At 46.4% G+C, this 26,060-nt stretch overlaps 1 protein-coding gene across 4 annotated transcripts in view; it reads left to right on the top strand.

The window, feature by feature from the left end:
• Positions 1–4,344: 4,344 nt before the first annotated feature.
• Positions 4,345–26,060, top strand: part of TRMT1L (tRNA methyltransferase 1 like) — a 34,918-nt gene continuing 13,202 nt past the window's right edge. For 2 of the 4 annotated variants that reach the window (XM_066587702.1, XM_066587699.1), the window contains exons 1-13: positions 4,345–4,493; positions 5,969–6,135; positions 6,611–6,673; positions 13,318–13,404; positions 14,635–14,697; positions 16,025–16,141; positions 16,236–16,297; positions 19,596–19,728; positions 23,478–23,589; positions 23,954–24,033; positions 25,026–25,272; positions 25,367–25,579; positions 25,653–25,843. In XM_066587702.1, the coding sequence (XP_066443799.1) occupies positions 6,075–6,135; positions 6,611–6,673; positions 13,318–13,404; positions 14,635–14,697; positions 16,025–16,141; positions 16,236–16,297; positions 19,596–19,728; positions 23,478–23,589; positions 23,954–24,033; positions 25,026–25,272; positions 25,367–25,579; positions 25,653–25,843 (1,429 nt within the window). In that variant the 5' untranslated portion in view covers positions 4,345–4,493; positions 5,969–6,074. The remainder of the gene's footprint in view (positions 4,494–5,968; positions 6,136–6,610; positions 6,674–13,317; positions 13,405–14,634; positions 14,698–16,024; positions 16,142–16,235; positions 16,298–19,595; positions 19,729–23,477; positions 23,590–23,953; positions 24,034–25,025; positions 25,273–25,366; positions 25,580–25,652; positions 25,844–26,060) is intronic. The other 2 variants (XM_066587701.1, XM_066587700.1) reach the window with 2 other exon arrangements.

Genomic DNA, 26,060 nt, shown 5'->3' with positions numbered 1-26,060 from the left:
TTCTTACTGTATATTACTGGCCGCTCTGTTGTTGGGGGCCTCTCCAACATGTCACATACCGCAGTACTGGCTCTAGCCAGCAGATGGCGCCCTTGTATAATGGCAGAAAGAGAAAGCCCCCTAGGAAACTCTGAATCCAAAATTGGATTGCAAAGGGTTAAAATCCATTTATTTTAGGATGATGTCCCCAGTAACTATGTCTTTCAATATAGTCATTACTTGGCTTTTTTTTTTTATACCTAACATGATTCATATCACCGTGACAACAGGGATGTTGCCATTTTAATTTAATAAAGGCACAGTTAGGGGTTTTACTAGTTATTCTACCTGGAAGTAAAAAAGCAGGCCTATAGGCCAAATGTACACGAGCAAGATTTCCCGCAGAATTTCCGCCCGTGTCCGCTGCTAATGCAATCCTATGCAGACAGCCGCGATTTGACCGAGTGAAAACTCGCAAGGTAAACAAATGGCGGCATGTCCTACTTCTGTGCGAGCCTCACACAGAAACGTCACTGGTGAAGCGCCAGCTCTGGTCTGCGCATGCGCGGCTACGTGACAGCTGTCGCAGGGCGAGATGCCGGGAGGAGGTGAGTGCTGGGTCACTGCAGGGGCATGTCTCGCATCCCGCTGCGGGAATTCTCGCAGTGGGATCCGACCCGGCCGTCTGTAGAAGGCCATACTTGGATATCAAGAAAACTAAGATCATGACTGGAAACATCAAAATTAACAATGAAGAAATCGAAAATCGATCGCAATGGAGAATCGCGGACCCAAAATAAGTTGACAAATTGCGCTAGGGCGCAGCGCAATGTTAGTATGTATAAGATCCGGAAAAATAAAGACATAAGCATTGCAAAGAAATGCCGGATAGTCAACACAATCGTCTGCCCAACTTGTGGTTGGACACTGAAATGGACACTGAAAGATTGATGCCTTCGAAATTTGGTGCTGGAGGAAACGGCGACGTATTTCTTGGGCCGCCAGGATCACGAACAAAACAGTTCTAGACCGCATCAAACCAAAGTTTTCATTGGACGGCAAAATTATGATCCAGAGACTCTCATACTTCGGCCACATAAGGAGGGAAAGGGACTTGTTGTTTGTATAGCGCCAACCTATTCCGTAGCTTTCGGGTAATTTATTTATTACCCCTCAGCAAGCTCAGAAGGATGGAAGGCTGAGTCAACCTTGAGCCAGCTACTTGAACCAGTGGGGATTGAACCTGCAACCTTCAGGTCGTGAGCGGGAGCTTAGGACTGCATTCTGCTGCCCCTAATGCCAGTTACTTCATTAGAAACATCAAAAATGTTTGGAGTGGTCATCAGCAAAAGAAGACCTGGCGCCAAAGAATGCGCCAGCTTAATACTATCAAAGCCGACACCAACATGCAAATGATCAAACTGAGAGAGGCCGTACAAAACAGAACCGCGTGGAGAGGGCTAATCCATGTCCGAGAGTCGGCTCCAACTCAACGGATGAAGATACATTCTTACATCATAGCGCTCTGCATTGTGTCTCCAGCTGACGATGGCCCTGTAATGAGGCGCCCGACACCAACGCCATATTGGGACGCTAGCCACTGACGCCTTCAAGTGCTAGGGTGGCTACTATAATCAGAGGTGTTTAGAAAACTCATGGGGCCCATGGCAAAACTCAGAATTGTTCCTTCCCCACAGAATTTTATATATATTACCCAAAATAAACAGGACTCTTCTTCTGGTGGGGGGATGTTACTAGTGTGGAAGCGCAGTTGGTTATGGTGACGGGGGTCTGCTCTCTTCCTTCTATACTAACGGCTTTTCTCCGGCGTCCGACTGGCGGCTCTTGTACCAAAGGCCTCCACGTGGCGTTATAAATGGGTGCTGCGGAATATGATTACTATTCCTATTAATTTGTTCGTGACGCCAGTGCTTTACAGCGCAAAATGTAGTGGGTGATGAAAATGATGAATAAATCCCACCAGGCCAGGGTCTAGTAAATTTAACAGAATTCATATTTTTTTTCTTTTGTAATGGAGATGAAAACCGAAATGATATGGGTTACAGTCAATCCGCAGCAATTATACACTATTAACAATTTTTTCACTTAAACACGTGAATTTTTGTCTTCTGCAGCTCCTACATATCCCTGTATACAGACACTGCAGTAAGTCTCAGTAGGAGATCCATCAGTGTGCTGGAAGGATGGCTTGCTTTCCCTCCGCTTTCCCCTCCGTTCTTATCAGCTAATTTATAAATTAGGGCTTATTCGCATCAGTGTCAGCGGCTCTGTCCGCAACCGCTGTCTCCGAATACCGGTAAAAGCAGGATGCAATAATGCAGCGCTATCTGTCCTGTAATATCATGTGCCCAGTAGGGATGAGTGAGTATACTCGCTAAGGCACTACTCGCTCGAGTTATGTGCCTTAGCCAAGTATCTCCCCGCTCGTCCCTAAAGATTCAGGGGGCCGGCGTGGGGCGGGGAGCTGCGGGGCAGAGCGGGGAGGAACGGAGGGGAGATCTCTCTCTCCCTCTCTCCCCTGCTCCCCGCCGCAACTCACCTGTCAACTGCGGCGGTCGCCAAATCTTTAGGGACGAGCGGGGAGATACTCGGCTAAGGCACATTACTCGAGCGAGTAGTGCCTTAGCGAGTATACTCGCTCATCCCTAGTGCCCAGTAGGAGACAGCACAGACTCCATTATAGTTAATGGAGTGTATTTGGTTCCATCTCATGACTGTTCCATTCGGGTACAAGGTGCCATTTTCCGGCTTTAACCCTTTCCAATCCAATTTGTATCCTGGTTTTCCTAGGGGGCTTACTCTTTTTCTGCCGTTATACAACGGCGCTATCTGCTGGCTAAAGCCAGTAGTGCATGAGGTGACACGTTGGATAGGCTCCAACAGCCGAGAGGCTGGCAATATACAGTTAAGAGAGCCCTAACAGTTGTCTTCCAATATCGGAGCTGTATAGCCTTAAATCATAATGTCTTCAGAGGTCAGACAGTGGATTGGAAAGGGTTAAAACGGAGCAGGACAACAGAACGCAAAATTGCAGCTGTGAATGAGCCCTTAACTGATAGATAGTACTATGAGATCGCGGGTTGTCATGGCCCCCAGGGCTGCCATTGCAGAGTGCCTATCAAGCCGCCCCGAGGGGTGGTTTGATAGTATGCCTGTCGGATTGCAGTCTGATGTAATACTATCACCTTACATCATACTGCAGGAGCGACCAAAACATCACAAGTTCTAAAAAAAAAAAGGAAAAATACGTTTTAAAAAGTTTTACTAATTATTAAAAAAATAAAAAGTAACACATTTTTTTTACATATTTATAATAAAAGATTTTAAATTATAAAACAAAAAACATATTTGGTATCGCTGAGTCCGTAAAAGTCTGATCTATCAAAGTAACGCATTCTATTGCCCGCACAGTAAGGTCGTTAGGAAAAAAAAAAGAACGCTAGAATCGCGCTTCTTTCGTCACCCCGTCTACTAGATAAGGCCGCCTGCACACGAGCGGAAATCCCGACGCGGGATTTCCCGCGGGATTTCCGCCGCTGAAAGTTTGCATAGGAGTGCATTAAAATACGCACTCCTATGCAGACGGCCGCGGTTTGGCCGCGCGAAATCTTGCGCGGCAAACAAACCGCGGCATGTTCTAATTTTCTGCGGGGCACGCACTCACCCGGCCGCCGGCTCCGGTCTGAAAGAGCCGGGGCCGCCAGGCGCGGGTGAGTACGCGCTCATCCCTGCAGGCGCTCGGGTCGGATCGCGCGGCGAGAATTCTCGCTGCCGGATCCGACCCGCTCGTCTGCAGGCGGCCTAAAAGAAATAAAAAGTGATAATAGGGCAGAAGTGTTGATGAAGATGTTAATATGCGACCCAGAGGCATATATGCCTATTCAACACCACCTGTACTCGAGCCAACATAAACAACCAATCACCGTGAATCAGCCAACCCAAATAACCAATCACCGTGAAGGAGTAAATCCAAACAACCAATCAGCTTGCGAATGGTGTGGAGGTGGTGTGTAAAAAGCTAATATGCAAGCTTCTAATCTACAGGTGCCTCCGGCAGCACTGCTGTGTGATGTCCTATATTACAGCCAGCGCTAACGCGGACCTCCTGCCTTCACTCACTACTCACAGCTTCTCATTTCAATTCATACAGCCAAAGACTACAACTCCCACAATTCCGCAGTACAACACCGTCGCCTGCTATTGGCTCGGCTTCTGCCCTCACTATCAGCCAATAGGAACTAAAGCTGCTAAGCTAAACCTTCCCGCCTCTTCGTTGGACCAATCATCGTGGTTTGGTGCTTGATTGGCATTTACAGTAGCCAATCAGACACTTCTGTAGTAGAAGCGCACAGAAGGAACAGTCAGGCGTGCTTCTGACAGGAAAAATGGCCTAAATCCCCCAGTAGTGGCCGCACGGTGGGAGAGAGAGATATACCGGACCGGAGCCGTTACCGCAGCCGAGCCTTGTGCCCGGAGACGGCGCCTTGTTACAGGTTACTATGGAGACGGTTGTGTAATGGCTGCAGCCGGTATTTACTAGAGCTAGTCTGTTCCATGTAGAATATTTACATCCCTTATACATGTCTGTATAGAGATATATGGGATATATCAGAACCGCCCTCGTGTTTCTGATTGGGCCGTATTTACACGGAAATCTGCCCTGCGTCGCATTTATCTAACCGGAGATTGTTCTGCGTGAAAACGCCCGATTCGCATCGCTGCACACGCATTTATTCACGCTCCCGTGGTAAAGGGGGCATCTTAAACAAGAATCGCCCCATAATCGGACTCGCCGCCATCTTTGATTCTCGGTCCGACAGAAAAATCGCTCCTATAAATTAACACATTGAAAATAACACAGTATTTTTTTTCCGTGCGCGAATTCTGTCCTCACAATCGTACGGAGTGCGTCTGAAAATAGTCAGTGTGCGGCTGCATCACACGGGCAGTTTTCACGGAGGAGTTCTGTCCGATGGCGAGCTGGAGGGAACGCGCACGTGAAAAGAACTTCGGAGGACGGCCACACCGGACATATTTCCTGCGGTGGAAAATCCCCGACAGATCTGCGCCATTTTCTGCATTCGCTGCAACCCACTATTTTCAAGAGGTGAAATCTGCAGTGACCCCGCAGCGCTGACTGACTGCAGGGTGAACTTTGGGGTCCGCTCACTGGTCAGAAGCGGACGCTGATTTCGCCTCTGCAACCATGATAGAAATGCGGGATTGAGCGATTGCTGCGGGCAGATTTAGCGCTTGTGGACGGGCAGAATCCACGTGCGGAGTCTCCGATGTGGCTCCGTATGAAGACGTGACGGCTCGCCGCCTTTTTTTTCCCCGCAATCTGAATTACAAATTTGCAGTGGGGGGAATCTAAATCCTCATTCGGAGGAACGGGGCCCGGATTAGGCGCAGAATTCGCAGCACAATCCGCGGTGTGGACGCACCCTCAGATCGGTCAGCTTGTGCTGCTGATTTCCATAGTGGATGTCATCTCTGCAAATGAAAATCTACTGCAAATCCAAGATTTGCAGCAAATGCGCATGTAACACGCGGAAGGGGATCCGGGTATGACGGCCGCATACTGATGTAGATGGCTTCCTCGTATACCCAGGATAAGGGCTAGATATCTGATCATTGAGGGTCTGACCGCCAGGACCCCCAGTGATCCGTAGAACAGTGCTCTCCTAATGCCCCGTGTGAACGGAGCGGCAGTGCGCATGCGTGAGCCCGGCTTCATTCAGTTCTATGGGATGATGCACATTGATCTCCCTCGGTCACATAGAAGTGAAGGGATCCGTGCTTTACGTATGCACACCGCCACTTCGGTCACATGGGACATTAGGGGCATGCTGTACCTTGGATCAGTCGGACCCCCAGTGATCAGATATTTGTCCACTGTCCTGCATATAGGGGTTACATGTCTTTATTGGGGAGGCCCCACTAACTCCTGTTTGTCTCCTCGCTGTAGGATAGGTCAGCAGACCCCGCACCCCTCGGGGATGTTCCTCTGTGACTTCCATTGTATACAGATGATCCTGATCCAGAGTTGGTGCAAAAAACCGTCTCTTTAAACGATGGAAGAAAACGCAGAAATATCCAACAACGTGGCGGTACAGGTGGAGGAGCTGAGTGACCGTGAGTTACGCCATTGCTATGTTTGCTATGATATAGTCTTATTACAGGTGAGACCCGCTAATAGAAGCTGCACACGGGGTTAAAGTGAATGTGCGCACAAATCTTACTTTATCATTTCTTTTTGCCTAAATGGGTCCAACCTATTGTAAATATGTCCTTATGGCGGCTGGAGCGCCTTTCTTCTGATGCATGGAACTAAATGGGGGATTCCTATGTCCACGGGATATCCCATAAATGTCTGGTGGATGCAGGTCCCACCTCTCGGACCCCCACCTATGTGGAGAATGCAGGGTCTTTGCTCAGCTGTTTGCGCTCTCAGCGATACTCGCTGCTGTGTAACCGCACAGGAGTGAGCTTCACTGGGATGCTCTATCGGGCATTGTTTACCCAACTGTTCGTCCCGGGTAAAAGGGCCCTAAGTGGTAAGCTAGTCCCATGGATTGGGATTAACTCAGATTTTTTTTTTTTTCTATAGCTGAACCATCAAAAAGAGCAGAAGTGACAAATACGGCGCCCCCATGTGAGGACAATGCAGAAGGTAAGGAAAAAGGTGGATGTATTGTAGATGTCTGATTGATATTTACTAGGAATTCAATACAAAAATCTTGGAGGTTTTCCAGAACTTTAAGAAAAATTACAGGCTTTAGACTTCATGTCCACGGGGAAATTCGAGCCTGCACAGATTCCCAGTGCAGAATCCCGCAGCGGGTCCCTCCTGGCCCGCAGACATGAGGCCAAGAAATAGATTATACTTAGCTGTCCGGACGCCGTGGGTCTCCCCTCTGTCGCGGTTGGATCTTGCTTCTTCTGCCTGGCACACTTTTATTTTTTAAACTCCTGCTGTCCTGCGGCACAGCATAAATAACAGCTGCGGGTGTGCCGCAGGACCGGACAGCTTCCATTGGTTTTAATGGGAGCTGTCCGTGCGGGGAAACCACACAAAATGGAGCATGCCATCCGTGCACCAGGGCAAAATGACATCTGCAGGTATTTAATTACCTGCGGGTGTCCAATGGTTCCCTATGGGCACGGATCACGCGTGCGGGAGACCCGCACAGATTTACTAATTCTATTTTGCCCGTGGATATTGGGCCTGAGGGGCACCAAGTTTTAAGACAGTTTATGCGCCTGTAAAAGCCTATGTGTGTCTTATCAATCTTGTAATGTATATTTATTAAACAATTTGTGGTCTCTCTTTCAGCCTCTTTGCAATCCACTGCCTGTTGTTAGGCTCTGAACTTCTGTAGTAATTGGGATGTTTTCTTAGCTGTGGGGAAGGGGCTGTATTTACAGACTGACAGATCTATAGAAACGGTGTCTGCAGTCTCGACGGTCTCTGCCTCTTATGTTGTGGTGTGCACACACGTAGGTGTGTTCATGCACGCATTATTTTGGGTTTACTAACCATTTGGCCACATTGTCTGTGAATGCCTAACTCCTACAATTTGGAACACAGAAGAAGCAGAGTGGGCAGAGCGCCTGCGTGGGAAACCCAGAGAAAGAGGTGTGGATGAACAGTACTTGTAAAAGGGTTGCTGCCGTCCTAGTGACACAACAAAGCCAGAAGGCTATAAAGGTGTCCGTGTAATAGAGATGGTTAAAAACTTGGACCTAGTGTACTCAGTCACTGGCATTGGATCCTATGTGAAGAGGCTCTGCCCACTGACAGCTGTAGCACTGACCTTACGCTGGGGTATCCATCTGTCCATGGGGCAAGATTATCAGTTTGCCTCTGATTATTTAAAGGGGTTGTCCCGCGGCAGCAAGTGGGGTTATACACTTCTGTATGGCCATATTAATGCACTTTGTAATGTACATCGTGCATTAATTATGAGCCATACAGAAGTTATCAAAAGTTATTCACTTACCTGTTCCGTTGCTGGCGTCCTCGTCTCCATGGTTGCCGTCTAATTTTCGCCGTCTAATGGCCAAATTAGACGCGCTTGCGCAGTCCGGGTCTTCTTATCTTCTCAATGGGGCTCTGTGTAGCTCCGCCCCGTCATGTGCCGATTCCAGCCAATCAGGAGGCTGGAATCGGCAATGGACCGCACAGAAGCCCTGCGGTCCACCGAGGGAGAAGATGCCGGCGGCCATCTTCAGCCGGTAAGTAAGAAGTCACCGGAGCGCGGGGATTCAGGTAAGCGCTGTGCGGATTTTTCTTTAGGTCCCTGCATCGGGTTTGTCTCGCGCCGAACGGGGGGGGGTTGAAGAAGAAAAAAAAACCGTTTCGGCGCGGGACAACCCCTTTAATGGAAGATAACACAGCGGAAACTGAGCAGCAGGTATAGTAATATCCTGGGGTTTATTCGCATAGCCACATTCAGTTGATTTATTCCCAGCCTATTGGATTGCAGCTGTGTGAAAATGCAGCCTCGAAGCGCGTTACTAGCTGGTTGTACCTGAAATCATTTCACCTTTCATCACCGTCACGCCATTTCTCTGTTCTGTGGTTCACACCTAGGTCGTAGTTTTTCATCTTCTCTATTACAACTTGTCCTAAGACAGCGGAGGGATAGACGTTCAAATACTGCCTCCCTGCTGATTGGAACAGAGACAGCGTAATGCATCATGGGAAATGAGGGAAAGGAAGTACAGGAAAGTGAGCTACTAGTAAAATACTAGGTTTCTACACACCCTCTGCATGAAAGTGGATTACAAACCACAGGGTAGCAGTAAAATTGGGAAGAGTACCTGAAATTCGGGTGTTATAAAAAAAACCCCAAAAAACAACAAAATCTGATACTCTTACTACAGAGGCTTCCCTCCGAGGGCTGCTCTCGCCGCTGGGAACCCGGAAGAAGCAGTGAGCGATCATGTGCGCAATGTAGAGCTGGCCAATTCCAGGCTTCAGTGGTGTTTTTTCCCATAGCATTGGCATCTGCTTTCGGTACTGCTGTTTAGATGGGGGAGGGGAGATGTGCTGCCAATGAGCAAGGGTTTTTTTTCTTCTTCCTTTTGTTCACCTAAACGATTTGAGCAGCTGAGAAACGAGCAAACTGCAGCTGATCGCAGACATGTTTACACCACGACATGTGATCAGGCAAATTAATGTTTGTCCTCGATCACTGGCTTGTGTAAAAAGACCCGTAAGCACTTGCCCTTAAGGATGCAGCCTTTGTTTTTTCTTTTCCTTTTTTTTAACCTTCCTATTTTTAAATAATCATAACTTTTTGAAAAACTTCTAAAAGAATTCTAGGTTAAGTGAAATAGAAGATTTTGTACTTGCCATAAAATCTCTTTCTCAGCTTGTTCATTGGAGGGGCAGCAAAGACTGTGGGTATAGCTACTGCCACTAGGAGGCGACACTAAGCATAAAAAGTGTTAGCTCCTCCTGCTAGCTATACCCCTCCTGCAGGCACCAAGCTAACCAGTTTGTATGCAAGCAGTAGAAGCAGCCATGCAGGATACGAAAAAACAATAGTCAAGAACATGACAAATAATAGTCAAGAACGTGACAAACAATAGTCAAGAACAGTTTACAACTGCAACTGGGAATAGCACCATGTGCAACTGCAAAGAACAAAGCTTCCAAGTAGAAATGTATAAGTGAAAATTAGCAATACAACATGGGTGGGGCCTGTGTCCCCTAATGAAAGAGTTTACTGTAAGCACAACCTTTTCTTATCTCGTTCGTATCATTGGGGCACACAGCAAAGACCGTGGGACTTTCCAGAGCAGTCGCTTCGGGGTGGGAAAATCAAGGACGCATGCAGTCAGTTTATAGCAGTCTGTAAAATTCTTTGACCGAGAGAGGCGTCTGCCAAAGCATGCACTCGATAAAGCTTCGAAAATGTGTGCAAAGAGGTTCATTTAGCGGCTTTTCACATTTGAGTAGCAGAAGCACCATTGCGTATCGCCCATAAGGCCTCTACTGACCTAGTAGAGTGCACTGTAACGTGAAATGGAGGCGCCTTGCCCTTGGCATGGTAGGCCTCTACCACCGCTGATCGGATTAAGCAAGAGATGACCACTTTGGAAGCCGCAAGACCACGTCTCGGGCCGTCAGGAATCACAAACAGAGTCAGAGCGTCTGAAAGATGCTCTCATCAAGGTAAACCTGGCAGGCTTGTACAAGGTCCATTTTGTGCAATGCCTGTTCTCTCGGGTGAGCCAGGAAGGGCAGAATAAAGGCAACACGATGTCCTTAGGCAGGAAAAATGGAACTGGACATAAGACCACTTTATCTTGGTGAAGAACCGTGAAAGGTGGTTTTGTCAACAGCGTCGTGAGTTTGGTGCCTGATACCAGGAGGGCCACCTTCCAGGACAACAGTCGCGCTGCCACCTCCCTTGGCGGCTCGAATGGATGAGATTGTAACTCGTTCAACACAAGATTCAGAACACCGGAGAATGGTATGGAGGGGCAGTATGTGCTACTCCCTGTAAGAATACATGCACGGCTGACCTGAACACCAGTGGTCGTTGAAAGTGAATGGACAGCGTAGATATTTGTCCCTTGAGGGAACTAAGGCTCAATCCCATATCTAGTCCATCCTGTAGGAAAGACAGGAGGCAAGACAAAGAACAATGCATAGAGCATAAACTCTGTTGTTCGCACCATAGAATAAAACCCTTCCAAACCTGATGGTAAACCCTTGACGAGGATGGCTTTCTAGCCTTGATCATAGTTTGAATCACAGATTCCGAGAATCTCTGGGTTCTCAAGACCGCGGCTTCAACAGCCATGCCGTCAAATGTAGAGTGGATACATCTGGGTTGAATAGGGGTTCCTGTAAGAGGGGAGACGCCACAGAGGGTCTGCTAGCTCAATGAGGTCTGCGTACCAAGCCCGACAAGGCCAATCTTGAGCAATGAAGATTGTCAGAAGCACTTCCATCTTGACCTACTTGAGAAGTCGAGGGATCAGTGGCTCAGGTCAAGATCCTTTCTACTTCCGACACGGCATTTCTGCTGCGGGTTCCGCCTTGATTTATGTACACGACGGGCATTGCGTTGTCTGTTTGAATGTAGACAACCCGTCAGCCAGTGAGCGAAGTGATAGCGCTTTGGGCCATACTCTTGTCGCTCTAACACGTTTATTGCTTGTCTGGCTTCCTGTTTGGACCAAGTCCCCTGTGCCACCAGGTTCTGTAGAGTACCGCCCCAGCCGGAGAAATTGGCATCTGTGGTGAGTATCTGCCATTTAAGGGACAGAAATGAGTGTCCCAGGTAGACCCATGGGGACTCTATTCACCAATGAAGGGAGTGCTGAGTCTTCAGCGGTATTCTTATTTTCTGATCAAAAGAACTCGTGGCTTTGTCCCACTTTGAAAGAGTGGTTCACTGGAGAGGCCGAGTCTGGAAGTGGCCGAACGGAATTGCCTCTAAAGAGGATACCATCAGTCTTAGCAATCTCCTACAATGACAGATGCTCACTGGATGCTGGGTTTGCAATAAGCATACCTGTCACGGGAGATGGAGCTGTTTTAACATCGGGAGTAATACACGGGCGGGTTCCAAGGAACTCCAGGCATTGCGATGGTGTAAGGGACAACTTGGGGTGGTTGACAATCCATCCGAACCTGGACAGTGCGTCCAGAGTGATGTGGAGACTCTTCAGGTAGGCCCGTTGTGTCAGGGCCTTTATCATGCTGTTGTCCAGATATAGAATGGCTACTTTTTCCCTGGAGTAGAGGAGAGCCATTACTGCGGCTAGGACCCTTGTAGCCAATCCGAACGGAAGCACCGTGAACTGGTAGTGCTTGGCTTCAACAGCGAATTGGAGGAATCGCTGATGCACAGGACAGATGGGGACATGAAGATAGGCATCCTTGATGTCAAAGAAAGACGGGAACTCCTGTGGATCCTTGGATGCAATGACCGATCGTAGAGATTCCATGCGGAAGTGACGTATCTTCACATACCGATTCAACTTCTTTAGGTCCAGAACTGTTCTGACAGAGCCATCCTTCTTAGGTATGACGAAATAGGTTGCAATAGGTGTTGGAAAGGTGTCCCTCACAGCGCCTATTAGGCGGTTTACCATAGAGCAAAGCTTGGAGGCCTATTCCTCGTCCAGGTCGGGGGGACACGGATAGTTCACCCTCTGAGCAGCTATTGTTTCTGAAAGGGTGAGAGCGTCCCAGGGAGAGCTGGCCGTGAAGAAGATGCCCGTTATCTAGACGAGTGCTGCGAGCCGGAAGGCCTATTCCACTTTCGTGGTCTTCTGACGGGGCTATCTCTGTCGGATACATTCGGAGCTGGGGGACTAGTAATGCGGTAACTAGGATAGCTCTTAGACAGGGAGTTGGCCCATTCTGGCTCGGCGGTCAGTGAGGGCTGGATAGGAGGAGGTGCCTGCAGTCGGCTCTATGGCTGCCGGCCTCGAAGGAATACAGTTGGCACAAAACAGCTCAACCTGTCCGCATGTAAATTTAGTCTTACAGCTAAAGCAAGCGTAATACGTAGCTCTGGCTGATCCTTGTCCGGAATCTTGCTTTCTGTAGTTAGACATGCTGTTAGGAAGCACATTATTGTATCCTACTACTATAAGCTATACTGCAGGAGGGACAGAACAACAGGGGAGCTAGCCGCCAGGCAGAGCTTACCCGATCCGGAGCTGGTCTGGGGAGCTCTATACCTCTGTGGAATAGGCCACTTCTTCACTGAAGAATGCTGCTGTCCCGAGCCTCTGTGGAACCACAGGTCCCAGCAAGCTTGTGATGAAAAGTAGATAAAACCAGGAAGCACGACCAGGATCCAGTTAAAGAGCTGGGCAACTTCCATGATTGGAGAAGAGAAAACTGCGCTTTTCTACCCCCCTCTGCACAACACCTACATATATTTTAATTATATGAAAAGGAAGGGGCGGGGGTGGTTATTAGACATATGTGTGTGTATTATTATTATTATTATTATTATTATTATTATTATTATTATTATTACTTATAAATTTTTTAACTCCTTTTTATATTTCTATACTTCCTGCTGTATAATGTAATGCCATGGTATGACATTATATTTCAGTATCTGATCTGACAAGTTGTCTATCAAGCCACGCTACAGGCGTGTGCAATGATCGGGTCTATTGTGGGCGACGGTCAGCTCTTAATGCAGGTGCCTGCTGTTTTTAAGTTCCTAAAGTTAGATGAGACCTACCGTATGATAAATACAACAAGGCAATGTTGTTAGTAAATTGATAGCCTAACATCTGGATCTCAGGGAGTCTTTCTTTGGATTTTAGTAGAACCTGTACAAAAGGAAGAACCGTGCAGCGAAGAACCTGCTACAGAGGATGAAGAGAAGGTTCCCCATGATGTAGAGAATACAGGTTTGTACATTCATTTTGCTTCTGCTACGTGTGCATTGTCATTGGATGTTGGCAATGACAGCTGTTGGGACTATTTCGAAATTGTTGTAGAAGGTGCAAAGTAAATACATTACAATAGATGCACTCTCATTGTAATGCCATATAACTGGATTATTCCTAGAGCTACCCATAAACCGCTATGTTAGTGAAATGAATATGACTCCATGTTCTATCCTATGTGTAGCCATTTTGTGTCAGGTAGCCATCCTGTATGCCTCTTCATTATATTCACTTGTCATCTTTCTTGAGCGTTTATAGCTATTAAATAGTTACTAGAAAAGCCTTGAGTGAATAAGCGAGGCCAGAGCTGCAGGAGATAGCTATGTAGCATTTAGTCTGACAGGCAGGTCGAGATGACATGTTCCTAGCTGTTCACATATGTTCTTAGATATTCTCTACAAACAACTTATAGTCTAGAATTACTGTACTTTTGTGTTCTGAGAAGTTAATCACATATGATTCTTCTGCGCCTGTGCTGGATTTGTTTGGCATTTTAGATGTTAAATTCCTTATCTTGCATATTCATATTGTGTTTGTTTTATAAACCAATGGTAATAAATGAATTATAATAAATTTGAATTACTGAAATCAAAGCATGTGCCTCTATAAAAGCTGCTGCCTGTCAATAAATAATCATAACTCATCACACTAAGTGGTGTTGGGTCAGAGTTATTTCCCAAGGTCGGCCTATCTTCTAACTGAATTTGGACCCCAGAAGCATATCGTATAGCAGATAGCGTGTTAGTGCAAGCAAAATTATCACTTCCAGCTAGCATCAAGGTAAAGGTCCATGGGAGATCATTCACATATATGTATGAATCATTGCTTTCGTCAGTCATGAACTGACTTTTTATCGTTGATTAGTAGAGATGAGCGAGTATACTCGCTAAGGCACATTACTCAAGCGACGGCGCGGGTGACAGGTGAGTTGTGGGGGGGAGAGAGGGAGAGAGAGATCTCCCCTCCGTTCCTCCCTGCTCTCCCCCGCCGCCCCCCGAATCTTTAGAGACGAGCGGGGAGATACTTGGCTAAGGCACTACTCGCTCGAGTAATGTGCCTTAGTGAGTATACTCACTCATCTCTATTGATTAGCTTTGCTTATTTACTGACAGTCAGAATTATTAATTGCATAGATCTGATTGTTCCATGTATATGGTCCTTTACAATGACTGCACATTGTTTCTGTTTCAGCAAAGCACATATCTATCCAGAAAGAACTTTCTGACCTAGAAGCTTTAGTTGAACAAAATGATGGTAAGTTTTTGACGCCAAACTTAGAAATTTGCAGAATAAATTTGGAACAACAAGGAATGGACATTTCATTATCCTCACCAAACAGCCACCCTTACTCTTCCACCAACAGCATTCCTAGTGTCGTCGTCCCCCTCCCCCACCCCATATCATCCTTTCTAAATTCCGTCCCCCAATCCCTATCCATAATGTGTCCCAGAAGAAAACAGGATACAAAGATAAGCACAAGATTAAAGTTAAAAGACTAGTAAAACATTGTTTATTAAATGTATGTATGTTACGATGTTGGATATTGAATGCTGTATTTCAATGAAAAAAATTATTGGAAAGAAAAATGATGGTTTTTTTGTTTTTTTTTTAAATTTTTATATTTATTTATTTATTTATTTATTTATTTTTTTTCTTAGCGGGTTCTCAAATATTGATGACTTATCTTTAGAATAGGTCATCAATATCAGATTTGGGGTTTGTCTGACTCCAGGCATCTCCACGGATCAGGTGTTTGAAGGGACTGTGATGTTCGGGATAGTACTGCAGCTTCTTTGGGCCTCTGATGTCATGTTCAGTGGTCACATGACCTTTATGGAACTCTGTTCCATTCAGGTGAACAACAAAAAGGCTGGTCCCTTCAAACAGATGATCAACAGGGGTTCTGGGAGTTGAACCTCCTCCAATCTAATATTGATGACCTATGTCCCAGAAAAGTTAAATTTTGTAGCCACCAGGATCCTCAGCCACTATTCCAGCTCCTGGACCCCCCCCCCCCCCCCGCAACAGTTTTTTTTCTGACTAGAGAAGTTGCCATCATTAAAAGTCTTAAGGCCCATTTACACGGAGCGATGATCACTCAAAAGCGATCGTTTGAGCGATAATCGTTGCGTCTAAATGCTCGGCCATTGTTCACTTTTCGTGCACTGCTAGCTGATCGTTAAATTCAAGTCAGACTTATAATGGGTAGTGCTGATAGCATTGTTTCAGCTGTTTAACCTGTCGGAGAACAAAGCCCTCCGGCTATTAACTGCATTCAGCTAAGGCTTCATTTGCACGCTAATAAGCTATTTAATAGCTACTTAATAGTTTATGCAGAATGATCGCTCAAACTGTCGTTTGAGCGATCATCGGCCCATGTCAATGGGCCCTTACATGCAATATCCAGATAAATGGCTCTCCACATAACACATGTTTGCCAGTGAGAGATGCTGCTTAGTCTATTCGCCATATCCCATATGGCCCTTTTAATGGTATTACTAAGTGTTATAGAAAATACATACAAACTAAAATTAATCATGAAATCCTTTTTATTTTTCTGCTGTGCCCCTCTCCTTCTAAGTAGTTCAGAAGAAACCTTGCCCTTTGTGTCCTGAAAACAGATTCCGATCCTGTCACATCAGTAAGCTCCTGAGGCACCTGCAGAACCTCCACTGGAAAGTCTCTGTTGAATTTGATGGTGGGTATTCTTACTCTGCTATATTTTTGAATGATCCTTCATCCTTCTGCATTTCTTTTTATTAAAACAACATATGAATTTGTTTTCTCTTTAGGCTACAGAATGTGCATCTGTTGTTTACCCTGCGTAGAGAACACGGCGCAAAATGAAAACGAGGTAAAGTTTTAAAGGGGTTGTCTCGCGGCAGCAAGTGGGGTTAAGCACTTCTGTATGGCCATATTAATGCACTTTGTAATATACATCGTGCATTAAATATGAGCCATACAGAAGTTATTCACTTACCTTCCCTGCGCTGGCGTTCTGGCCCCGCCCCCTTCGCATCATCGCGTAGCTCCGCCCCATCACGTGTGCCGATTCCAGCCAATCAGGAGGCTGGAATCGGCACACGTGATGGGGCGGAGCTACGCGATGATGTGTAGAAGGGGTGGGGCCAGAACGCCGCGGCTGCCGCACAGACCCGAAGGCAGAAGACCCTTCTGCGCAAGCGCATCTAATCGGGCGATTAGACGCTGAAGTTAGACGGAGCCATGGAGACGGGGACGCCAGCGCAGGGAAGGTAAGTGAATAACTTCTGTATGGCTCATATTTAATGCACGATGTACATTACAAAGTGCATTAATATGGCCATACAGAAGTGCTTAACCCCACTTGCTTTCGCAAGACAACCCCTTTAAGGTCGAATGTTTTTATCTTGTCATTGAAATTCACAAAACCATAGCGAAGTCCTTAGTGCAGGCAGCTTATACATTGTTGGAATATTCGTGCTCCACGCAAAAGATAAAACCTATACATAGGGGAGCTTTCTTATTTGTATTCTAGGAAACATTAAGTAAGTCTACAATATTTTTAAGAATGGATCAAATCAATCAATCAGACTGTTAACGTGCCTGTACATGCTGTGGTGATCGACTGTACCTGCCTGCAGATCAACGTTAATTGCCAGCTGGATCTGTACTTAATCGCTGTCTGGCAATTGATAGTAGTTGGCATGCAGTTAAAGCAGATCAACCGCAGAGCACCCTTAACAGGTTGTTTTCGTACTTTACATAAGGCTGTGTGTGGTGGCAACACACATGCTTGGTCACCACTTCATACAACCTGCAGCTGCTGTGCTGGCTAGTAGAGAGGGGTACAGGAGTCCCCTGTTCTAACATATGGTTGGGGGTCCAGTAAAGGGGTGATAAACATTGTGAGACACTGACGGGGTTAATAGTGGACGGTCAGTATGTTCCCTCTCGATTCAGATGTTACGCCCAGTGTATATGAAGGGAGTTCGTGTCTCACTCTATGGGACACGGGGAAAAACCAGGATGCAATATGATCTCCAGCAAGAGTAGTTTCCGGAGATGTTTTATAAAACATGTTTGGGCCTGTTTTTTTTTTTGGAATGGATGGCAGGCTTGGTAGTGGGGCTGTCCATTCCACCCCCTCCACTCTAGGTCTTATTAGGGGGAGGCAAGCTTCCCAGGTGTGGAGGCTGGGTAGTTAACCCAGTCCATAAAAGTCTGCAAGGCAGCAGACGGGGAGGCCTGGTGTAGCTAGATGCTGGAAGCTGCTGGTCTCGTGAGACGCCTTATCCCTTACCAAGGGACAAACTGGAGTTTTGCACAAGCGTGTGGTTTTCGTGTGGCTGCAGCGACCTGTCTGTATAGTCAGGGAAAGTGCTGGATAAGCAGGATTTTGTTTTATGCCTGAAGTTAAAGGGGTTGTCCCGCGCCGAAACGGGTTTTTTTTTTTTTAAACCCCCCCCCCGTTCGGCGTGAGACAACCCCGATGCAGGGGTTAAAAAAACCACCCGCACAGCGCTTACCTGCATCCCGGCGGTCCGGCGTCTTCATACTCACCTGCTGAAGATGGCCGCCGGGATCCTCTGTCTCCATGGACCGCAGGGCTTCTGTGCGGTCCATTGCCGATTCCAGCCTCCTGATTGGCTGGAATCGGCACGTGACGGGGCGGAGCTACACGGAGCCCCATAGAGAACAGGAGAAGACCCGGACTGCGCAAGCGCGGCTAATTTGGCCATCGGAGGGCGAAAATTAGTCGGCACCATGGAAACGAGGACGCCAGCAACGGAGCAGGTAAGTATAAAACTTTTTATAACTTCTGTATGGCTCATAATTAATGCACAATGTACATTACAAAGTGCATTATTATGGCCATACAGAAGTGTATAGACCCACTTGCTGCCTCGGGACAACCCCTTTAAGGCTGTATTTTGTTTATTTTTATGCTTTCTAATAAACACAGGCCAAGCCGGTATGGACTTTATATGCTGTTGGGGTCTCTGACTGCTGCTTACATTGCAACCCAGCACTCTTCCACAACATTAAAAGGGTTCTCCCACTTCTAGTTAACGAATATGTATCCTCAGGATAGGTTATCAATAGCAGATTGACTCTTGGCGATGAACTGTTTCCCCAGGCCAGTATTTGTGTGTTCGGATCTGTTTTTTGCACAAGCAGTCAGTTCTCAACATTTGGTCCCACCTGGTATTGCAGGCAGAATCATATTGACATCAATTGGACTCGACATGCAGTACAAGCTGGGGCTACTACACAATGTTCAGAATTGACTACTTCCGCAGTAAGGCTGAGGTCGCACGGGACGGAATTCCAGCGGAATTACCACACTGAAATTCCGCTAGAATTCTGCCGGAGAAGCGCAGGGTTTTGAAGCGGTTTTGCCGTCGGCATTCCGCTGTGTCTTTCCCCATAGAGAGGAGAGAGGCCGCTGCGGAAACGAAAAAAAATTGACATGCTGCGTCTTTGTTTTCCGCGTGGCTTGGCTGCAGCATGTGCCACTTTGCTGGCTAATCCCGGGATTAAGAGCCACGGCCGGAATTTCCTTACAGACATTCCACACGGAAATTCCACGGCAATTCCGTCCCGTGTGAACCCAGCTTAAGACAGATCCGTACACACACATACCTGCCCAGGGAAACAGCTGCTCACCAGGGGTCACAAGCGTCTGCCACCCATCTGCTATTGATGACCAATCCTGAGGATAGTTCATCAATAGCTGGAAGTGGGAAAACCCCTTTAATGACTGGAATAGCCCTTTAACATGGCCACATTTTTTATCATATGTGACTAATAATATCTGAGGATTTGTAACTTATGGAATACCAGAAAAACCCACGTGAGCAAAAATTTAATACAAAAAAAATGTTAGTAACTCCAGAGCGGTCGGTGATCTGTGAATTATTCCAATTGCCAGATTGAAGTCAGGAAGGAATTTTTCCCCTAAATGGGGAAAATTGGCTTCCACCTCATTGTTTTTTTTCTTTCCTCTGTATCAGCATTGGAGGTTATAGGCTGAACTGGATGGGCACTTTTTCTGGCCTTACATACTATGCTGCTATGTTTGGTCTTTTGATTCTTTGTTCTGACGAAAACAAAGTTTTTGATTATTGTGTCTTATTGATTTACCAATTACTTTCTTGATATTCTTTCAGATGCCTGGTAAGATGAGCGCTCATTACCACTGTATTATCTGCTCTGCAACTGTAGCTCGAAGAAGAACTGAAATGATAAGACACATAAAGCGACATGTGGAGAAAGGGGAGACCGAAGCATCAGCATCATTTAGTAAATAATCCGATTGACTTTCATCCACACTAAATTTTTTTTTTTTAAGTATTCACACGGGCGTATGCAATTTTGGTCTGTGAAAAACGTACCATTTGTGTATTTACGTATGTTTTTGGTGTTCATGTGCATTTTTATGTCCGTGTTGCTCCTGTGTTCGCTGCGTTTTTCACAAAATAATGCAAGAGAGCGACCCAGAGAAAACGGGGTGTGCCAGACAACTGTAGAAAATACCAATGCTTATGCATATTCACTGTGTGTTTTCATTTTTTTTTTTTTTACACACCCCCATAGACTTTTTTTTACATGCAGTATTGGTTTGCGTAAAGAAAAAAAAAAAGCAAGAAACACGTCTGAATACACCAATATAAATCAATGGGTCAGTTTTCTGTCTGTATTTAGTCAGTAAAAAATACGGACAGAATGCAGACAGCAAATATGTCAGTTTGAATGGACCCCAAGTGTTCATCTTTACGATTTGTCATTTGGTGTAAAAGGTACAGTGAAAAAGTCAGTTCACCTTTTAGCATTCATCCAAGATTATATTGGAGATTGAATACAGTGATGCGTAATCTTCAGTTAAAGGGGTTTTCTAGGGAAAATGCTATTCATGACCTATACTCATGATAGGTCATCTGTAGTTGATTGGCTAAGGTTCTGACGCTCAGCACCCTGACCAATTAGCTGATTGTGCGCCCGTTGACAGCACTGTAAATATACCAGGGTCGGAGTGGAAGCTGCGCTTGTAATTTCAGGCACAGCTCTCGTTGAAATCGGTGCACACATGCTCGACCACTCCATTCATTTTGAAGGGGCTGCCTGAGTACCGGTGCTTGAATACGGAATTACTCCATTCATTCGGGGATCTTGAGATCAGTGGGGGCCTCATTGGATAGAGGATAACTTCTATTGGTGGTATGAAAAAGTGCTACTGAGCTACTGGATTGTCAAATTGTTTTCTTGTCCTTTGCATTGAGAAACATAGCTGAAGGCTGTAGATATAGCTACTGCCACTAGATGGCGGACACTAAGCAAAAATTTCTTCACTCCTTCTACAAGTTATACCTCTCCTGCAGGCACTGAGCTAGTCAGTTTTATCTTCGTGTCCTTAGGAGGCAGACCGCTTTATTCACCGGTCTTCAGCTGTTATCCTACCGGATCTGGGAATGCAGTGCTGGCACTAGACTATCCCTGTTAACTGTTCGCCCTTCTTGGTGGGGTAACTACTCTGTTGCCTGATCGACCCTCAGAAGACAAGGAGGCACGGTCAACCGTCTGTTTGACTCTGACCTGCTAGCCATAGTGGCCCCCCGTATTGGAGCACTCCCTTCCTACCCAAAGGCAGGGGCGCACACTGCTGGAGTCCCGGAGTACTAGGTGCTACAGTGGAAATGTAATTATTCTCCAACCCCCCCCCATTCCCTTTTTTTTGCCTCTTTCCTCTTATTACCACCACCAGTACTACAACCCCTTTTCTTCACCCTTTCCCAATGGACGTTCCTCAGTGCAGCGTACCTATTGGGTGACATGAGGGCTTCCTTTTTCAGGCAACAGTCGCATATTTTACATCTCTGTAGCCCTCTTTGGACCCTGGAAGCCTTCCTTCTTCTTGCACTTGGTCTCCACCAAGCCTTTGCACCACCCTGCCTGTGCGCAGTTGCTTTATCCTTTCAAGATGTATATGGAAATTCTAATCCCTAGCCAAGACTTCCTTTGAGACAGTGGGTTTGGTACTTTGCCCTATTTTTACTTCTACTTGGGTCAGAAGGGCAACAAAGTGTTGCGGCATTACTTTGGCTTTCCTCCAGAAGAATTAGCACACATTGCACATCAGATAGGCCAGGTGGGAAAATTTAATCTGTGTAGCCTCCCTAGATATGACCAGACTATTGGCTCGCACATTAGCGGTTTTGGTATCTTCTCATTGGACTCTGTCGTTCAAATCCTGAGTCGCGTATTCTGCCTCTATGCGATCTTTAACATGTCTTCCCTTTTGTTGGTTCAGTACCAGACTGGACGAAATTATTTCTGAGGCCGCTGCTGGTAAGGGTTCTCACCTAGCACAAAACAACGCCAGCCGTGTGATATCTGTGCAGGAAAAGAGGCCTGCGTTTTGTTCCTTTCGCTGCTCTGGACCTGTGATAACAAAATATCTTTGCGTGACCAAAACTGAAGCTCCTCTTTTAAACCACATCCTTCCTGGCGTCCCTGTCAATAATCCTGCAAGTCTACTAAATTCTCAGCAAGCCATCCAGGGTAGAGGGACAGCTTTCTCAGAAGCCTGGGTTAGAGAGGTCATCTCTTCGGGCTACGCCATAAAGTTTTCCACCCACCACCCAGATCACTTCTTCAGTTCCAGAATTCTGGTATTTCCTTCATACACCAATGCTTTGGCTCATTGGATGCACACACTCTGCTCTGAGAGTGTAATACTCCCTGTTCCCACTTTAAACCAGTGCAAGGGGTTCTATTCCAATCTCTTTGCAGCCCCCAAGAAGAGTGTCACTGTCTGCCTTGTTCTGGAACTGAAGAGGTTAAATCAATGTCAGATTTGACACTTGCGCATGGAGTCGTTGAGATTCATCATTATGAACAGTGTGTCCAGAGTGACGTGGAGACTCCTCAGATTGTCAGAGTCAAGACTTTCACCAAGATGTTTAGATGGCCATCATCCTATTAGAGTGGAGAAGAGCCATCACTGATGAAAACCTTTGTGGAGACTCAGGTGGACGTGGCCAAACTGAATGGAAGGGCTGTTAATTGGTAGTGTTACGAGCAGATGGCAAAGCGGAGGAATCACTTATGTGCTTGTAGATACACATCCTTGCTGTCAATGGATGGCGGAATTTCATTTTGTTTTCCATTTCACTGCACCTCCATTTGAAACATTCTTTAGTACACTATATGGTACATTAAATAGTACCATTGAAAAATACGACTCGTCACAAGAAAAGCAAGCACTCAGACATCTACGTTAATGGATAAATAAAAGCGTTTTTAAAATTGGGGAAGTAAAATCGGAAATGGGTGGGGAGGAGGTCTGTATCCTTAAGGGGTTAAAAGTTATAATCTGTGACGTGAAAACATTCTCCAAAAATGTTTACTTGTGTCTCTGTTAGAGATTAGCGAGCACGCTTGGATAAGTCAGTTACTCGAGCGAGCATCACTCTTCTCGAGTAACTGCATTCTTGTCCGAGCGGGGTTGGGGGGGGGGGGGCGGGGGAGAGAGTAAGAGAGATTTCCCCCCCCCCCCTCCCTTCCCCGCCCCCAACCGCCCCAGGCTGCTCGGACAAGAATGCTGTTACTCTAGATGAGCGATGATTAGAGATGAGCGAACGTACTCGGTAAGGGCGATTTCGCAATCGAGCACCGCGATTTTCGAGTACTTCACTACTCAGGTGAAAAGTACTCGGGTGCGCCGGGGGTGAGCGGGGGGTTGCAGAGGGGAGTGGGGGGGGGGAGAGGGAGAGAGAGAGGGCTCCCCCTGTTCCCCACTGCTACCCCCCACTCCGCTGCTACCCCCCACTCTGCTGCGCCCCCCGAGTACTTTTCACCCGAGTAGTGAAGTACTCGAAAATCGCGGTGCTCGATTGCGAAATCGCCCTTACCGAGTACGTTCGCTCATCTCTAGCGATGATGCTTCCTTGAGTAACTGACTTATCCGAGCGTGCTCGCTCATCTGTAGTCTCTGTGCCTCAAATAGGATGTTTTTTTCATTTCTGTACTTTTTATTTTCCTTTCCCCCACAGATAAACCACAAGAAATTTTACAAGAGTCCAACACAGCCGTTCAGGTTCTTCCTAATTCTAACACTCCACAGAAATCCAGCACCTTTTTTAATCCTGTGATGAAAACTAACAGGTAAGATTTTCAGACTGCTCTGATTGTGACGCTTGAGGAGTTTTAGGGATACTTGCTACCTTATTTGTATTTTTGGTTGGGATATGCCATCACTTCTGGATTGTTTTGCATCCAACTGCTGTGACCTCCAGCAATCCTCAGAATGAAGGAGCAGGAAACTGGGATAGAGGTCCATTTGGCTTATTGATGGTGGTACTAGAGGTCAGACAATCATTGATCATAATGTTGTTGCGCATCCTTGTGGTATGTCATAACATTAAGAGGTGAGGATACCCCTTTAAATTATTGAGGTAAGTGTCTCGGCTGTGAGGAATTGCAACATATTCTTTTCTTTCAGGCTATAAGTGTCTCTGCTTTTTTCCAGGCAGCTGATATTTTGTGCCCTTGTGGTGCTGAGTGAAGAGAGGAAACCATTGGAGTGTCTGGATGCTTTTAGCTCCACAGGTATATATCTTAGTTAAAGTCTGACCATAATTGCTTGTCACTTATATAATCAACATACCTGATCATAATCCCATGTCAAAAGGCTTTAAGGGGTATTTCCATTGGGTGTTACGAAATCAGCCAAGGTGGCAACCTTACGCAGTTTCCATAAATCCCATTGAGGTGAATGGGAGTTATGGAACTGGTGTAACAGAGCGCTATTCTGTTTATTTTACACAGGAGTTATGGAAATGGAATCTGGAAACTACCATCCACTTCAATGGGAATTATATAAATGGCTTAAAGGGGTTGTCCCGCGCCGAAACGTTTTTTTTTTTTTCCCCAATAGGCCCCCCGTTCGGCGTGAGACAAACCCAATGCATGTGTTAAAAAAAACAACGTTTAGTACTTACCCGAATCCCCGCGCTGCGGCGACTTCTTCCTTACCTTACTAAGATGGCCGTCGGGATCTTCACCCACGATGCACCGCGGGTCTTCTCCCATGGTGCACAGTGGGCTCTGTGCGGTCCATTGCCGATTCCAGCCTCCTGATTGGCTGGAATCGGCACACGTGACGGGGCGGAGCTACGAGGACCAGCTCTCCGGCACGAGCGGCCCCATTCACCAGGGAGAAGACCGGACTGCGCAAGCGCGTCTAATCGGGCGATTAGACGCTGAAATTAGACGGCTCCATGGAAACGAGGACGCTAGCAACGGAACAGGTAAGTGAATAACTTCTGTATGGCTCATAATTAATGCACAATGTACATTACAAAGTGCATTAATATGGCCATACAGAAGTGCTGAACCCCACTTGCTTTCATGGGACAACCCCTTTAAGGCTGTCGCCTCGGCTGTTTGCATAACACCAGGCGAGGTGATTAGGAATTTGCTGCGGGTTTCCCATCTCTGCCATGGCATGCTGAGTTGGGAATGCACATTTTAAGTTCTATCTGTACAGTCTACAGGATTATAATGTCTGTCAGATCTAAAATCATTGTTTGCAATTGCAGGCATCATGGGATTGCAGTGGGCAAAACACCTTGAGAATGCGGTCAACGTCACCCTCAATGATATCAGTGACCACTCTGTAGCAGTGATCAAAGAAAACTGCCGCCTTAACAAATTGAGGGCTGTAACGAAGAGTGACGAGATGCCTGAAGCAGAATGTGAAACACTAGATGAAGACCTTGTGGGCACTATAGAAGTTACTCAGATGGATGCCAATGTTCTGATGCACATGCGGTCTTATGATTTCATGTAAATGATTACATCTCATAAACCTTTAGCGATTGGTTGTGTTGTTGGTGCGATAAGTAAATGCTTATTATTACTTTTCTTTTTTTTCCCCCAGACACTTGGATCCTTTTGGAACATCTGTGAACTATTTGGATGCGGCTTTTCGTAATGTTCGAAACTTGGGTATCGTCTCTGTCACGTCAACGGACACTAGCTCGCTATATGCCAAGACAGTGCATGTGGCAAAGCGCCATTATGGCTGCAACATCATCAGGACTGAGTACTACAGAGAGCTGGCAGCTCGAGTCGTCCTCTCAGCCATAGCCAGGTGAGTGTTTGTGTTTGTGTTCTGCAGTATACTGGGAACTGGGATAATAGAGTATATTTATTCATCCAATTAGGGCAGCCGCTCGATGTAATAAAGGTATTGAAGTTCTGCTCTCGGTGGCTCTTGAGCATTTCGTGTTGGTGATAGTTCGTGTTTTGAGAGGACCGTCTTTAGCTGATGAGAGCACAAAGCTGCTTAATAATCTGATTCACTGCCATTGGTGCGAGGAAAGAATCTTTCAGAAGGAGGGCAACATGATCGAAGGTAACATTTCAGTTCAATAAAATAATTACTTTGGCATTTAGTATAAACTGCACATTTAAAAAATTTTTGACACGTCAGAGTGATCTGTGGGGTTTTGGGAATTAAGACCCCTGCTGATTGCTCTGATGAAGGGACTGACGTGCTCACCAAAGTCCTGTGCCCCTTTTGGCTTTCTTTCCTGCCTGTCAGCTTCTCTTGGCAGCTGAATATGGATACC

The sequence above is a fragment of the Eleutherodactylus coqui genome, chromosome 13 (genome assembly GCF_035609145.1).
Source record: "Eleutherodactylus coqui strain aEleCoq1 chromosome 13, aEleCoq1.hap1, whole genome shotgun sequence".
Lineage (NCBI taxonomy): Eukaryota > Metazoa > Chordata > Amphibia > Anura > Eleutherodactylidae > Eleutherodactylus > Eleutherodactylus coqui.
The sequence above is the reverse complement of the archived record's forward strand: the minus strand, read 5'-3'. Positions and strand labels throughout refer to the sequence as shown.